This window comes from Panthera pardus, unplaced genomic scaffold (assembly GCF_024362965.1).
Source record: "Panthera pardus isolate Hobbes unplaced genomic scaffold, ASM2436296v1 HiC_scaffold_6, whole genome shotgun sequence".
NCBI lineage: Eukaryota > Metazoa > Chordata > Mammalia > Carnivora > Felidae > Panthera > Panthera pardus.
Genome location: NW_026526991.1, coordinates 58,024,002 through 58,041,345, shown reverse-complemented (window position 1 = coordinate 58,041,345; position 17,344 = coordinate 58,024,002). Strand labels below are relative to the sequence as shown.

At 39.8% G+C, this 17,344-nt stretch overlaps 1 protein-coding gene across 31 annotated transcripts in view; it reads right to left on the bottom strand.

Moving 5' to 3' along the window:
• The window catches only part of R3HDM2 (R3H domain containing 2), a 160,820-nt gene that overhangs the window by 32,679 nt on the left and 110,797 nt on the right, over nucleotides 1-17,344 (bottom strand). For 23 of the 31 annotated variants that reach the window (XM_053895408.1, XM_053895414.1, XM_019454873.2 and 20 more), the window contains 9 exons: nucleotides 11,603-11,802; nucleotides 9,049-9,072; nucleotides 7,191-7,232; nucleotides 4,519-4,605; nucleotides 3,872-3,998; nucleotides 2,931-3,009; nucleotides 2,227-2,286; nucleotides 1,523-1,663; nucleotides 1,005-1,113 (listed from right to left, as the gene is read on the bottom strand). In XM_053895408.1, coding sequence (XP_053751383.1) covers nucleotides 1,005-1,113; nucleotides 1,523-1,663; nucleotides 2,227-2,286; nucleotides 2,931-3,009; nucleotides 3,872-3,998; nucleotides 4,519-4,605; nucleotides 7,191-7,232; nucleotides 9,049-9,072; nucleotides 11,603-11,767 — 834 coding nt within the window. In that variant the 5' untranslated portion in view covers nucleotides 11,768-11,802. The remainder of the gene's footprint in view (nucleotides 1-1,004; nucleotides 1,114-1,522; nucleotides 1,664-2,226; nucleotides 2,287-2,930; nucleotides 3,010-3,871; nucleotides 3,999-4,518; nucleotides 4,606-7,190; nucleotides 7,233-9,048; nucleotides 9,073-11,602; nucleotides 11,803-17,344) is intronic. The other 8 variants (XM_053895393.1, XM_053895399.1, XM_053895395.1 and 5 more) reach the window with 1 other exon arrangement.

Sequence of the window (17,344 nt, the reverse complement as noted above, 5' to 3'; positions counted from 1 at the left end):
TTGTTTTCAATCAGACCCAGCGTGTTTGTCCACAAAAGATAATGGCGTTTTTCTCAAAAGGACTCCCTCAAATGCTCAAGTAGCAAGCAGGAAAAGTCCTGGTCTCGAGACCATACGATATCCCAAAAAAATTAATTTTGACTCTAGAGGTAAGATATTATTATAGTTATCATCAATTAGCAAGACTCATATTGGCTCTACCCAACCATGCTCTTCAAATCTTAATCCTGGTTCTCCACCTAACCTCCTCTGGAGGTCAAACAGAGGCTGGCTGGATCTAAATGCTGTATATGGCTGGGAAAACTATCCCCAAACAAAAACTTACTATCTGAAGAGTAGGCTAGAAGTCAGGGCAACAGCCAGGCCCATGAGTGAAGCAATAGGGCAGACTGTTCACGTTTTATTCCCACGGGAATAGATTAAAAAGGGGATACTGCCTGAGATTCCCAGCATCAAATGTCAAATCAACTCACTCACCTTGGTGGAAGGAGTTGGGAAAATAAGGAGTTTGCAGAAAGGGATCAGAAACATCTTATAAGTGGGTAAATTACATCACAACTTTGCCAGTCCAAGGCTAGCCCTGAGCTAGGATAAGACAGAAGTGGGATAAAATAACTTTTAATGGTTCCCAAAGAAATTCCTAACTATTAAAGAAAAAAAAGAATGAAGCCGTCAGCTGAATCAAGGCTGAAGCAGGGAGGAACCTTGCTTTGTTCCCAAATGACCTAGAGTTAGAAGTCAGTGGCAGAACCAGGGAGTTCCAGGCCAAATGAGGAAACCCAGCAAAACTCAGCACCATGTCTCTCTGGGGCTAAGAGGGCGGCATTCAGCTCAACAAATGTAGTCAGTCCTCAAAATTAAGCCACAGCCAACTGAGTAGAACTCAATACATTTCTCCATACTAAGATATTTCGAGTTTTCTTTATCCCACAAAAATTCTTCTCCCCTCCCAGTTTCTCTTACTGCAATCTCTCTGTATGGCCCCACCCCTTTCCATTCTTCACCTGGTTATCATCTCGGTCCATACTGGCATCATCTCTCTTGAGAATGAATCTCTGTTGAAATTCTGTATTCTTCTCATCCTTTATATGTTCTGAGAATCTCTGTTCAGGGCTGGTTTGGGAGAGAAATGTAGAAAGAAGGAAGGAAAAAGACCCTTTTGTTAGGAAGCAGACCTTCTAGTATAGCACTCTTAAAAATTCCACAACTCTCCCTCAGGGGATTTCTGGAGTCACACATCCACAAAGCCACAGTGAAATCCTCAAGGTCTATTCTTTGTAAGCTGTCTTCCTCCAAAGTTATACCTGTCCTATCAATAAAGGTGAAGAGAGGCCAGGGGCCAGCCTTCACAAAACACAAGTGCCTCCTAGAATCTATCTCTAACTCCTCACAAAGAGTAGGAATTGATAATATAACCCTCCACATTGTCCCCTCCCCAGAAAGAGACATCTTGATCCTACACCTTCCTCTTCCACGCTAGAGGCTATCCCAGGAAAGTCTTCCAATCTCTTTCCTCCCTTACATTCTTGTGTTACTGGTTTTGTTGATGATGACAGCTTTTCCAGTTTGATCAACATTGTGGTCCATCCCAAAATAGGCAGCTACCCGGTGTAATAGCATCCGGTGATATGAGGTCATCTGAGGGAACTTCTTGAACTGGTTACTGAAGGGAAACCAGGGGGCGGGGAAGTGAAATAAGGAAAAACAACAGCAATAATAAACAATTGTAATTTTTCTTACAAGTGTCTAAAGTGGAGAATTTCTTAAGAGGAACAGACTTATTATAAGGAAGATAGATCCTCACTCAATGGGAACCAAAAAGGTTCTCTCAGCTTCTTTATCTATAGCATTTTGTAGATCACTCTGATCCACTACCCTCATTAAGACTATTCCTAGGTTTCCCCTTCCTGTATGGTATTCTACAAAGAAAAAAGGGAGAATTTGAAGAATAATTAAATATGGGACAAGGGCTAGCTACTGAAAAGATATCAATTCTTTTCAACTCAAGTCTATGCAATAACTTAAAAACCTTGCTTGGTTTTCACAATATACTTTTTAATTCATTCTGATTACTTCTCCCCAATTTCTTTTGGTTCCCAGTGAGTAATTACTTCAAAATTCAGACTTCAAGGGAAATATGAAAGGGGGATATCCTAAAGTTGTACCTAAATTTCTTTTCAGTGCCCCCTCCCACCTTTAAATGTGTATTTCGTTCAAGTAACTTACTTGTTGTCATTAATAAATTCCAGAATCTCCTGTTCTAATTTTAGCAGCATCATTCTGTCCCTGTTTAGAAAAGATTAAAACAAAACAAAACAAAAAGCAGCCCTCCCATAGACATTGAAAGCATTGAAACCTGCACACTACAGAAGCTGAAGGGAGGAATAGATCCAACCCCCAATAGCAGACCAATAACGTAGACAGACCTCACGGGCCTGTCTTATATTACTTTAAAAAAGAAAAACAATCAAGTAGAGAAACAATCATTTTGCAGATCCTCCTAATCATGTACTTTGTTTTCCTTATCAGAAACCTAATTCTGCTGGCAGCTATGTTCCTTTAAACACATACTTTACGCTTATAAAATCGAATCAGTAGTCTACATTCTATCTGGTTATAGATGTATATTTAGTTTTTATACATATCAATTTTTTTTCCTGTACTTTTAAATCATACTCCCAAGCCTTTAGATTTCTTTGCCTCTGCATTCTCCTTCCACAGAATTTGTCTCAACTCTTCTGAAAGCAGACACCTCAACACGAGGGTACTATGAATCCCTCACAGAATATAAAACTATACTGGAGGGAAATGGTGGGGGAGGGGGGTGGGAATCCTAGATTCGAGTAATGGAAAAATTTTGAGAAGCTGCTTGACCTCTTAGGTATTCTGCTGGGCCCTGCTATCCCCCTTCCATCAAATAATGTTTTTACCTTGGGTTCTTTTTCAGTGTATTTACAAGAAATTCATGTAGGTCTATTCCAGTGGAGTCTGTATATTCTTGGCTGGAGTCTAGAACCACCACAACAAAAGAAATTTAAAATCAATGAAACCACCTCACATGAAATCTAATCATAAGCAGAAGCCCACAATTCAATGAGGGTTTTAGCTTAAAAACCAGAATGATGCTTGATTTACCAGCTCCTGCCCCCAACTCCCCATGACAATGATGGAAGGTAGAATCTGGGTCACAGGGTTGCATCAGTATTACACTGAAAAGCTACCTGACTGTAATTAAAATTTGCTGAATGTTTTAACCAAAACAAAGCAAATTTTATTCTAGTTAAAGAAAATAAATTCCAGGTAAGAGCAGCTGGGGCTGAATTTTCCAGAATCTCAGCAAACAGCTTCAAATGTTATTATTTATTTATTTATTTATTTATTTATAAAAATTTAATCCCAAGATTGCCTTTTCCTCTCAACTATAACTTCTGTGGAGCAGGTATTTTTGCTACCAGCCCAAGAGTTTAAAACCACAGACAGCTTAATAATTAGATACAAACCTGATTTAAAAAAAAAAAAAAAATCACTCTAAGCATCCCCAAATCAAAATATAAACGGTATCTGGAGGATCTGCTACTAGTGATGAATCATGTCACTACTTATTCCACAGCAGAAATAGAATCAGAATTAACTACGATGACTTCTTATAGACAGTGCCAACATTAACAGAGTAGCTCTCTATAGCATGTTAGCCCCTAAGGCAGGGTTGGCTAAATCAGCAAAGAAAGTAACCTACCTAGTTAGGCACCTCCCCAAGTCAGCAAGACACTAGGAACTGTTGGACCAGTAAGGTCAGCAGGTTCCAAGATGGAAGGAAAAGACACTACAGAGCCAGACCATAGGACACAAGAGAGGTGGGGAAAGTCCTCACCTCTAGAAAGCATCTTCCTTGGGACCTTTTCTTTGTTTTTCTCCTTGTCTTCCTTTTCAGAGACATCCTTTGTGGATTTTTCTTCCTCTTTGTCAGAGGGGCAGCTGATGTGCAACTGAATTATATCCTTAGACAAGAGAAAAGAGGAATATTATCAAAGGAGGAAAAGAATTTCAATTCTCCCACAGGATTTTACTCTACCTTGAAATGTCATAGAAGGGAAATCTTCAGTTACAGAAGATAGTATTTTGTTGATTAAATTGTCTTAGCTTTTGTTCTACCAAAAGGGTGAAAAGCCAAGCCTTTTCTGCCAACGATCACAGCCACTATATGGAGAGCTCAAGTTACACTGGCTGTTCTTGGCATAGAAACTGGACAGATACGGTTCTGATCGCCAGAGGGAAAAAGTGTGGGTGGGAAAACAAGATTCAACCCTGGGATCTCATCTGCATCATCTCAGGTGGTCCAGGTGTGAATACCTATGCTTCATGTTCTCACCCATGCACCCTGCTTTACCACAACCACCTGTTTTGAAGCCCCTTCTACCCTGGTTTCCAGGCCTAATGCTGATGCTGTGGTTGTTACACTACAGTTTACCAAACAATGGCCAAACTCAAAAGTTACACTTACTCTTATAAAGGACATACCTGGGTTTCCAGTGGCCCATCAGCAAAAGGGACAGAGGACTCCTCACACACTGCCAGGCTGCGCACCAACTTCAGCTTGGAATTAGACTGAAACGAACAAACAAACAAACAAACAAATATATATATATTACTCACTTGGTGGACATTCAGAAAGCTTTTCACTGAACGAAGGGTATCCTCTTTGGCTCTGTTAGTTGCTGCTTCCATTAAGTAGATAGAGGTTTTTTTGTTTTTCCCTTCAAACAGGACTTACTCGCCAGTTCCTGATTTACTTCAAAGATAATTCCCCTGCTTACATTAGTAGACATATAGAAACAAAATGGCTACCTTGAAAAGATGACAGGAAAACCACTTCACTTAGCTTTCTCTACCTCCTTTCTCTACCAATTTCAGATTCAGAGGTTTACTGAAAATACACAGTAGCAGAGCTTAGTAGATACTGGATTTAAGAGCCAGAAGTCCTAGCTTCAACTCCTGCTTTTGTGCTCATGAGCTATGAGAGACCCTGAGCAAACTACTTGACCTCTCTGGATCTCTGTTTTTCCCTCAATGAAATGGGGATAAAAATACTTAAAGGATGGCTTGTGAGAATTAAATGACATAAACTATGTTAACACAGTGCCTAGAACAGAGTGATGATAAATGCTAAATGACTCTAAATCTGAGGTGGCAAGGGTATGGAAAGAAGTGTCTGAAAAGAGTAAAGAGAAAGAAATTTTTATAACATTTGGGATTTAACATGGTAAGAAGCTAATGCACTTGGTTTACTTTCGCCGGCTAAAGAATACTTTGCAAATCATTGCTCTCCTAAGGATCCCCAAAGCCAAAAATTATAGAATTGACTCACTGGAAATCTACCTATAAACATTTACTAAGAGTTCTTATAATAAAATCAAGGTTTACAGTAAATATAATAGCACAAAACATGGCATGTGTGTTCTGGGTTGTGCAGTATAGTGCAAAGAACTCGCAAGTCTGAAGAACTGACTTCAAGCCAAGTTCTGCCACTTACTAATGAATATCTTGTCAAATTCACTCAGTCTCTATAAACCCAAGTTACCTAACCTGTAAAATGGACATAACAACTGTCTTACTTATCTCAAAAAGCTTGGGTGGAAATTAAGTAGAAGTGAACACCTTCTGTTGTAAAGTTTAACATCAAGCCCATCACTGTGGATTTAGGCCATGGCAGGCAAAACACAGACTCAATTTATCCTATGTGTGGTGTTCAAATCCAAGCCACATACTGTCTGAGCCACTCCCAAATTCTGCCATTGCTTTTTTGGGGGGAAAGGGGGTGGGGTAGACACCCTTAATTATTACTCTGGTGACAATTCTTCTCACTGCAAGAAAGGGTTTTTTGTTTTTTTTTTTATTTTTTTATTTTAGAGAGAGAGAGAGAGAGAGAGAGCATGTGTCAGTGGGGGAGAGGGGGAATAGGAAGAGAGAAAATCTTAAGCAGGCTTCACACTCAGCATGGAGCCCAATGCAGGGCTTGATCCCATGATCCTGGGATCATGACCTGAGTTGAAATCAAGAGTTGGACACTCAAGTCACTGAGCTACTCAGGTGCCCCAAGAAAGGTTTAATATTTTATTGTTCCCTCAACTAAAATTAAAAAGCCATCACACACTAACACATATAGTCCTCCCTGATAACGCTGCTCAAAATAGTCTGTGATGTGCTAATTTTATCAAAAAATGATTAAAAACAAAATCCTCCTCCCTGGCCCAACCTAAAAAGTACCCCCCCTCCGCCCCGCCAAAGGCTGTATTTTTAGGATGTCCAAAACTGTTGAGTCATTTCTACTAATGGTGCAGGATTTATCTTGAAGGGTAAATGGGAAAAAAATGTTGGAGGGAAAAATAGCACTCATAGTACTCCTAGAGAAACCAGAGGTGAGGAGAGAAACTGGCTTTCCAGCAGAACCAGTACCAATGTGCTCAGGCTTTGTGACAGACTACAGCTGGGCATCAGAAATAGACTGTGGCTGAACTAAAGGTAATGGAGAAAAATAAAGCCAGACCCTCCAATAGGAAATGTGTGCATGTGTGTGTGCACATTCACAATTAGAGGATAAAGTGCAGGCAGAAAAACTTTGCCTATATATAATCCAAATAAAGTAGATATTAATGATAAGTCCATTGTGAAATGTATTACTAATAACAGTAGAAAAGAAGCTACAGTAGTCCCCTCTTATCGTCTGGGATACTCTCCCAAGACCCCCAGTGGAGGCGTAAAACTATGGATAGTACTGAACCCTACATATATTATGTTTTTTTCCCTATACATACATACCTAAGATAATGTTTAATTTATAAATTAGGCACAGTAACAGATGAACAATAACAACAATAAAATAGAACAATTATACTGTAATAAAACTTATATAACTGTGGTCTCTCCCCCCCCCCCCCCCCCAACATCCTACTGTACTGTACTCATTCTTTTTCTTGGGATGATGTGAGATGATAAAATGCCTACATGATGAGATGGAGTGAGGTGCATGCTACAGGCATTGTGACGTATCAGTAGGCTACCAATGAACTTCTGATGATATATCAAAAGGAGGATCATCTACTCCTGGACTATGGTTGAAGTGTGGTAAGTAAAACCATGGAAAGTGAAACCTCAGATAAGGGGGGACTACTATGTAGAGAAAGGGCTCTCACCTTGGCTCTTTTCCTGGCATGACCATGGCTGGATGTCCGCCTCTGTTACAAGGGGATTAGAAAATATTAAAGGTGTAGAAAATCAGCACTTAGGTTAAAAACAATACAAGTTTACGAAGAAAAAGCATTACAATAGCTAAACTATGATGAGAACCACTTGGTGTAGTTGTCCCCCCCGTCCCCCTCTGCTACAGCCCTAGTAACTGTGACACGGAAGGGACCACGGGCCACCTATAGACACATCACCACTTACCATGAAGAAAATGAATAGGAAGACACTTACTGGTTAGCCTTCACAGGTTAATAAAAATTACTTTTGGATAAACCACAGAATTCTCTCTTAATTAGGAGGCTTCTGGAAATGTCACTACCATAGCACTGACAGAGTGCTTTTTCCCAAGCATGATCACAGGAGCCTAGTTAACCCATAATGAACAGGCAATATGGTCCTTAATCATCACTTATTGTAACATCTTTATAGGAAAACACATTCAGAGTTCCAACTTGAGACACTCAAAGGACCTGTCCCTATGGCTGCTGATATGGAATGAAGACACTTCTTGCCAAATGTCTCCCTCACTGAGGATGAGAATCCTCCCAGTTCTAAGCACCTGGTTGTGGCTCTTATAGCCTGTCTGGGACAGGATAAAACTAAGGGAGCATGGAAGATATGGACAAGACTTCCAGAGCAAAGGGAGGGTAAAAAGAGTGGGTAAGGAGCAGAATAGAAGCTGAAGAAGATGAAGAATGAGGGCCTGTGGTAGGATGAGGGAAGAAACAACGAATTAATTGATGGGGTCTCTGAACAGCTGCAAAGTCAAAATGGGGGCTTTTGGGAAGAGATGAGGTAGGGTTATGTATGGGATGAAGTACCTAGGGCTTCTCAGATGTTCAGAATGGAACTCACTGCCACTGAAGTATGGAGAGAACTGAGGTTAGGTGGCGAAGGGAAAACAAGACAAAGGCAGAGTACCAGTAGGGTTCTGGGTAGGTGAGGATTTCTTTCCTTTTTCCTCTTCACTAGTTACCAAACAACACTGCCACAATGCAAAATGGAAAATCAGGAAGGCAGATGGAAAAAGTAAGAAATGATGGTGAGTCTGGTCAATGTAAGAGATGTCACAGTAAGGGAAGAGCCATAGTCCAGGAATGTGTCAACTGTTTTTTCAAAAAGGTAGTAACATACACAGAGCACAAACATTCAAGAGGTATAATGGGGGTATATATAATAAGTCTCCTTTCATATCTGTCCCCCAGCCACCTGGTTCTCTCCTAATGACTCAAGTAGTACTGACTTTCTTGTCATCTTTCCATATATCTTTTATGAATATGTAGAAGCTTATTGTACATGTGCACACACAGGCTTTCTTTTTTTTTTTTTTTAAACCAAATAGATGTATATTGTACACACTGCTCTGAACCTTGCCTTTAAACTTTTTTTTCACAGATGTTATTCTATAGAAGATCTACTGCTTTGCTTAATGTCTAATATGGTATTTCACTCTGTGGCTATCTCATAACTTATTTTACCAGTCCCTTAAATCATGCCATTTAGGATATTTCTGATCTTTCGTTTGTATAAACAATGCTTTAATGACCACATCATTAAGCACATCTACAAATATAGTATATCTGTAGTCCAATTGAAAAAATTTTTTTTAATTAAAAATTTTATAAAGTATTGCCAAATTGCCCTTCAAAGAGATTATTCCAATTTATAACCTTACAAGCAATGTATGAATCTGCTTACTTCCCAGAATGGATAGTTTTCATTTCATTGTCAAACACGTACTTAAAGTCTAATATGTACCAGGCACCATGCTAACTACTGGAGGATACAGAGATAAAAAACACAAACCTTGTCCAAAAGGGACTCATAATCCTGTTGGAGAAGACAGACAAATAGACAATTACAATACAGTACAAATGCATTCCAGAAATAGTTATGCAGTGCTATAGGAGCACATGGTGCAAGTGTCTAACCCAGACCTAGTAATTCACAAACACATACATTCACAGATATTGAGTGCCTGCCAAGAACTGTGTGGGCCTTAGAGATACAATGGTGAGCCCAAACTAACCTAATCCTGGGCTTCACTGAGCTTATAGTTCTGTGAAGGAGACAGAGATAGGCATTACTCAAAGAATTATATACAGTGTAGACCTGCAATGGGTGATTAAGGTTGTCAGGGAAGGCTTCCTGGAGAAAGACACATCTCAACTGAGTTTTGACGGATAAACAGGTATTAGACAGATGCTGGCATGGGAGGTTCAGGCGTTGGAGGAGGCCAAGAAAAGAATACCACATAAGGCATTCTAGGCAAAGAAAGCATGCTTTCTCCAAACTTTTCAGCTCTTACTTATAACAGGGACCAATGAATCAGATAACGCTGAAGCACGGAATACCAGAGGCGGATGGCTGGCAGGCAAGGGACTAGGTCACAATATGCCATGCTGACAAATCTGGGTCTTGGCCTAGGACAATGAGACACACAGAACGTTTGAAAAAAATGAACATAATCAGATCTCTATTTCATGGCCATCTGTATAAAGCAGTATGGTAGATGAATCCAAAAGGATCATAAATTTAAAGGCAGAAAGCCCAGCTAGAAGGTCATACTCAGCTGGTTGGCTGAAGACAGGTGTTACGTCAGGGTTAATTTGCCCATTCAAAATTCAGTCTCAGAACCTGCCTTTTATAGCACTGTTTGCATATGAAAGACGTTCTGAGTTCCAATTGCTGATTCTAATAATACATCTCACACAGTGCAAGTAATGAAAGTCCTCTTTCTGCAAACTTTCTAACTCCAACTTCATAAGAAGCACTCCCTTGACAGCATCAGTAAGACTCCTGGGGAGACTTCCAGGGTATGAGTCGGGGGGAGGGGCAGGGAAAGGTAGGAGAAAGAGCAGAATTTTTAGTGCTCTTGAAAGGGCACATGATCTGTTGGGAAATGGCGGAGGGGAGAGGGCTTCTGAAGGGTGGGACAAGACTCAAGACTTCTAGAAGGATCAGGAGCTCCAGTAGATGGCAGCAGCAGCTCCACCTGCTCCAGTGGCAGCAACAAGTCAGAGGGGAGGCGAGTTCCCTTCCAACCTCCGACACGATCTATTTGTATATCCAGGTGAAAACATTCTTGAACTGAGTGTCTATAAGTGTGTAACACCTGTACACGTCCCTTCTTTTCTGCCTATCTTCAAGGAGTACACACAACAGGAGTTCAGAACACCTCTTCAAGTGGTCTCCTTAGAATAACTTGGATCCAGAAGTTCATTTAATTACTATCTTCCATGTAATATGACAGCACATAATTAAACATTCATCACTTATCTGTCCTGAGGATTTAAAATTCATTATTGGTATCAGTGGAGGCTGAAAGTATAGCTGGAACGGTGGCAGACTGTCTCTACAAACTCTGGGAGGATGGGCGGGGAATGACAACTCAGATGCAAAAGATAATGGAAAGAAAAGCAGCCAGGACAGAGATCTGGCAAGCTGTTAAGTGGAAAGACAGTAGAAGAACAGGCAGCAGGAGAACAAAATATTTCAGAGAGCTGTCTGATTTTAATTCATCCCTTTATGTTGTTGCTGTTTTAATCTCTTAAGAAGAAAAAGCCTAGATGAATTGGGTTGTCAAAAGAAATTATGTTTCAAGTTTCTAGTGGTTGCCACTGCTTTTTAAACTAACTTCTTAATGTCTATCTCCTAAGCATACAATAAAGACCAGTCTAACCCCTGGGCATGAAGCAAAGGATTTATATAATCTGGATCTAGGTAACACAGGAAACTAGCAGTGACCACAGAAAAGAGAGGACTGGAACAGGTAAACTAGAGGCTCAGAGTCTTAGCTGTCTGGGTATCAAATAGGAGCCCTGGAGGAAGCTCGGCTGGCCATCTACTGCCATCATATCTGCACTGCACTATGAATCTGGAGGGAAAACAACATGGCAACCAAAGAGTGAAATTCTTCTCACTCACTTAGCAAGTGGCAAGTTCAGAGATTATTTCTGACCCAGAAAATGCTGACTGCTTTAACACAACCAGGATATGAATTTAACACTGTGTGTAAAGCCAGGCAGCTGTAATTTTAAGAATTTATTGTATGAGCCATATTATGACTTGTTAAATATGTGTTTGTATACAGCTTATTTTTTGATAGTTCAAAAATATCAAAAGGTAGCAAGAACCAGCGTAACTCAGGTCCAAATGGATTAGGAAATTACTCTGTCTTCTTTAGACTTCACTGTGGACATTTTATGATAAAAAAGGAAGGAGACAGTTCTTGAAAGCTGGAAAATAGGTTTTTAGGAAGAATCAAGTGACTGGCTTCTTACAGACTGCCAATACCACTTATGCTGACCTTTCTATTCTGGTATAATGAGTGTGCATATGATGTACTTCTAATTCTTACCTGTGTCTCCTGACGCAAACTAGTATCTTCACTCTCTTTCTCAGTTTCTTCCTTACTTGGAGTCTTAGATACAAACTTGTTTTTGTTTACAGATTCTTCCACCAGTTTTTTTTCTGATTCTTTCATTATTTCCAGGGTCTCTTGAGTAGTGTTACTGTTAGACATCTTCTTCGATATAATACAGTAGCCTCTATGGACTCCTAAAGAAACATCAGACGCATTAAACAGGAAGTGTTTATCCATACACACAAGACTTGTATTTCACATACTAGTCTGCAGCAGTCACCCTGTAACCCAGAAAAGGGTCTCTGAATAACTGCTGCCCCTGGATTAATTTCTTCTTTTAAAAAAAAGCTTTATTGAGGTAGGGGTGCCTGGCTGGCTGTTGGTGGAATGTGCAACTCTTGATCTTGGGGTTGTGAGTTCGAACCCCACACTGGGTGTAGAGATTACTTAAAAATAAAGTCTTAAAAAAATAATAAAAGCTTTATTGAGGTAAAACTGGCATATGGTAAACTGCATATATTTAAAACGTACAATTTAATTATGAAACATGCACACACCTGGGAAATCATCATTACAACCAATGTAGTGAGCACATTCATCACCCCAAAAGTCTCTGGCTCTTTTGTAAGCCCTTCCTCCCCTCTCCATCACCCACAGCCTACCACTGATCTGCTGTTACTACAGATTAGCCTTCATTTGTTAGAATTTTACATCACACATTACCTGGATTATTTTACCCAGCATAATAACCTTGAGATTCACCAGGAGCCAATTCTGAAGCAATGTAGTATGAGCCCTCTTAGCATTTTATTTGCCCCCCTTGTTTCCTACAGAAATCTGCTCACATTTTCAGCTTGAGCACATGATAGAGTTAACTCACTAGACTCTCTCCAAAAAGAAGAAAAACACCATAAAGCTCTATTCACCACCAGAGAGGACTACTCTCCTTTCCCAAGGGAGAACTTCCACAGTTACCACAAACCACAACAATGTTACCAACTTCAAGTGTCTCCCCCACCAAAAAGCAGCAAAATCAGGAGATGGTTTATAAATTCTTAAATTCTTTCCTTTAGCTTAAGCAAACTGAAGGAGTGGCGAGCTTTGTGGTCAGCTGTCCTTTATAAAAACTGGGTCTCTCCCTAAAGGAAGAGAAAATCTTTGCTTTGTTATTCACTATTTGTTCAGTCATTCTACAGTCTCCCAATGATACAGAGCATCCATACTGCAGGGGCAGCCAGCTCTTCATTACTGTTGACACCTGGGAAGTCCTGTAATGAAGTCAACACAGTAATCCACGCACACACTCAAACACAAGTTTGCTGAGGTTGCTCCTTACATAGATTACAGACTTCAATTCTGAATGCTTCTTTCCTTTCTTTAAAAAGAGAAGACTAGAGGGGCACCTGGGTGGCTCAGTCGGTTAAGTGTCCGACTTCAGACTGGGTCATGATCTCACGGTTTGTGAGTTTGAGCCCCACATCGGGCTCTGCGCTGGCAGTGTGGAGCCTACTTGGGATTCTCACTCTCTCCTCTTTCTCTGACCTTCCTCCACTTGTGCTTTCCCTCTCTCAAAATAAATAAACTTAAAAAAAAAAAAAAAAGATAAGACTAGAAACTCTCCCAGACTTCATATCTGTTCCATGTGGCCTTAGAAACAGAGCCAAACAAATAGCAATGATTCAAGAAAACTGTCACACCAGGCATTTTTTCCTCTTTCAAATCAGTTTAAACGATAAGACCCTGAAGGCTCTTAAGGAGCACAGGTAATCTCATCCTGGCATAAGTTAAACAGTCTGCAAGATTATTGCTTTGTTCACCTTGTGGTGACTCTTGGGCAGCTGCCTAGAGACTTAGTTTGCACAGGGCTAAATGAAGGCCCTTTAAAAGGCCAGAGAGTCATTCATACAATCACAGTCATACAGTTGAATTTAATATGACAAATACTGGAAGAAAGAAACTACACAATAAAATGGCCAATATTCTATTTTTTAATTAACTGGATCTACTACCTAGAGGATTCTATAAACAGACTTCTACGAACCCACGAAGCTTTATGGATCATTGGCTGTACATGGAGACTGCATATACACATATTTATTCTTTCTCCCATGGGTAAATCAGGCATCCATTGTCTCCAGTTTGAAGTGTAATAAAACCCAGCACATGCCTTTTCCATATCTCTTAGGTGGGAAATATCAATAGAGATCAGAATTGGAAGAGTTCTTAAATATGACTTCATACAATTTCCCCCCACCTCCGCATATCAGACCTCCTTTCTGTACCTTCCTGAGAGGAGCCTACAAGCCACTCCGAGAAAACTCCTGGCACAGTATCATCTCACTATTTCTTAAGCAGTCTTAACTCTTTTACTCTATAGTTTTTCCCTATAATAAGCTATAAACGGTTTCAATCTTGATGCTAAATCTGCTGCGGAGTCCCACAAAATTAAGTTTACTTCTTGTATCATGTAATTGACCTTGAATATTTTTCTTTTTCAGGCTTAAATAGCCTCAAACAGAGTTCTCTGTCAGAAAGAGAATGTGACAGTTGGGGAGTGGGGAAATTGGATGAGGCTGGTCAAAAGACAGCAGCTTCCATTTAGAAGACAAAACGTACTGGGGATGCAAAGTACAACATGATGACCATAGTTAATGCTGCTGTAAAGTATATTTGAAAGTTGTTAAGACAGTAGATCCTGAAAGTTCTCATCACAAGGAAAACAATTTTTTTGTAGCTACATAAGGAGAGAAATGTTAAGTAAACATTATGGTAATCATTTCATGGTATATATGTATGTCATTATGTTGTACACCTTAAACTTACACAAAACTATATGCTCTTTGTATCTCAATTTAAAAAGGGGGACAGTGAAACAGAAAAATATAAAGTGACCGGGTGTTTCTTTTTCTAGGTCTCAATTACCAAATAGGTGTATTTCTTGAAATCAGAATGATAACTTTGCAGCTCCTCTTCACACAGAAGTTGGAAAAGGCTCAACTATCTGGATACCTAGACCAACTTCAGTGTCCAAACACTGTTTTCAGCCAAAGCACTATGGGAAATATCAACCAAACAAAAAAAAGGTCTTTCATAATAGTCACCCATGGAATATGGTCATATATTCCAACTGCAGGGTTTTAAAAATTTTTTATTTATTTTTTTAAGCAGGCTCTATGCCCAATGTGGGGCTTGAACTCAACCCGAGATCAAGAGTTGCATGCTCTACTGACTGAGCCAGGCAGGTGCTCCCCAACTGCAGTTTTAAGGAGCTACATGGTTTTCTTCATTCATTGGGAAACAGAAAAACTTGAGGTTTAGATTCTTAAAAACACCCATAAGACAGTGATTAATGATCCATCCACTTTTAAGAATTTTGACAGGCATTTCCACTGAGACTACCAGCATTTAATGAGCTATAAAAGATAAAGTAATTCTTACTCCAAGGAAAATGCAAATAGCAGAGGAAGAGGTATCCTAGCACACCACTCAAATCTCCCCTTTCTTCCACACTTAACAGTCTAGCCCAGATTTTCTTTTGGTGTTTGCCTTTCTCTGAGGACACATGATCAAGGAAGGTGACCCTATCCCTGAGCCCGAGAAGGTGGGCTAGATCAATTGTGGCAATTGTTTCCTTTTTGTGACTGGTTTGAGAAGGGACAAGTGACTCAATCATCACCAGTGAAATATGAGAGGACTTTGCCAGGTGAGTGGCTTCAAAGAAAGGTCATTCAAAAAAAAAAAAAAGAAAGAAAGAAAGAAAGGCCATTCACTCTATTTAAAAGAAGAAAAAAAGCCACTAGAAAAGAATGGTTATCTTCTACTGAAGACAGTCTTGTGTGCAGATGATGCCGGACTGCAATATTCTATAAACTCAGAGGATGATAGAGCAGATAGAATAAGCCTGGATCCTTGATGCTGAGATAGAATTAGTCAACCTGGATGGTACCTCCCAACATGTGAGGTCATAAGTCTTATTATCATTTAAGCTCTTTTGAGTTGAGTTTACTGTTCCTTCTAGTCAAAAGCATCCTGACATAGTCAGAAATGGTATGTGAAGAGAGACTGTCTGAACCAGACAGAAGAGCCCAGCTTTAGAAGTAGAAATAATTGACAGAAAGATGATAATAATCAGCTAAAATTTTTGGAGTGCTTACACTGTGTCACTATCCTAAAGTGTTTTATGTATCCTGTTTAATCTTACAACAATCTTATGAGATACATATTTTATTATCACTATTTTATAGATAAGTAAACTGAGGTACAGAGAAGTTAAGTAATGTAAGGTTATTGAACTGGTAAATGGCAGAACAGGGCTCAAAGCCAGAAAATTTGGCTTTAGTTGCTTTCTTAACCTTTATCCAATACTTCCACTAAGGGGACAGATGTTCAAAAACTAGGCAGAATGGAAAGTCCACCAGAGATACAAAGGAGTCATGGAATCTCATAACTGGAAGGGGACTCGGAAGCGTTCTCATTTACCTCCATCCTTCTACATCCATAGTCCTTCTCAGTCAGGTTCCTGAATCATCAAATCTGAAAAATGGTCGTCCTGTTTGTATACTTTTAGTGAAGGGAAAGTCTTCTCCAGAAACAAACCTTTTTTGGGGGGAAATTATAAAGAGGCAAAACTCATCTTCCTATTCTTTCTGCCACTGGCCACAGTTTAGTTCTCTGTGTAAGTCATAAAGAACAAGCTTAATCCTGCTACCACGTGAGCCCCATACGGGAGACAACTTTATCTTCTTTTTCTAAATATTCCCAGCCTCTCACTCTCTCTCTTTTTTTTTAGGCATTATTATTTTTTAAATTTAAATCCATGTTAGTTAATGTATAGTGTTGTACTGGTTTCAGCAGTAGAACCCAGTGACTTATCATTTACATATAACACCCAGTGCTCATCCCATCAAGTGTCCTCTTTAATGCCCATGACTCATTTAGCCCTTTAGTCCTTCCTTCCACCCAACAACCCTCCAGCAACCCTCAGTTTGTTCTTTGTATTTAAGAGTCTCTTATTGTTTGCCTCCCTCTCTTTTTATTTTTCCTTCCCTTCCCCTAAGTTCACCTGCTTATCTGTTTTATTTCTTAAATTCCACATATGAGTGAAATCATGTATTTGTCTTTCTCTAACTTATTTCACTTAGCCTAATATACTCTGGTTCCATTCCCGTTGTTCCAAATGGCTAGATTTCATTCTTTTTGATTGCAAGTAATATTCTGTTGTGTATATATACCACAACTTCTCTGTCCATTCATCAGTCAATGGCCATGTGGGCTCTTTCCATACTTTGGCTACTGTCGACAGTACTGCTATAAACCTTGGGATGGATGTGCCTCTTCGAATCAGCATTTTTGTATCCTTTGGATAAATACTTAGTAGTGCAACTGCTGGGTCGTAGGACAGTTTATTTTTAACTTTTGGAGGAACCTCCATGCTGTTTTCCAGAGTGGCTGCACCAGTTTGCATTCTCAACAGTGCAAAAAGTTTCCCCTTTCTACGCATCCTTGCCACCATTCTGACAGGTGTGAGGTAGTATCTCATTGTGGTTTTGATTTTTATTTCCCTGATGATGAGTAATGTCGAGCACCTTTTCATGTATCTGTAGCCATCTGGATGTCTTCTTGGGAGGGCTAGGAAGACACTTCTTGGAAAAGTGTCTATAAAATATAGAGGGGACACTCAGAGACAGAAGGGCTTTTTCTCCCTTAATCCATGGCCTAGTAGAAAGAATGTTAAGC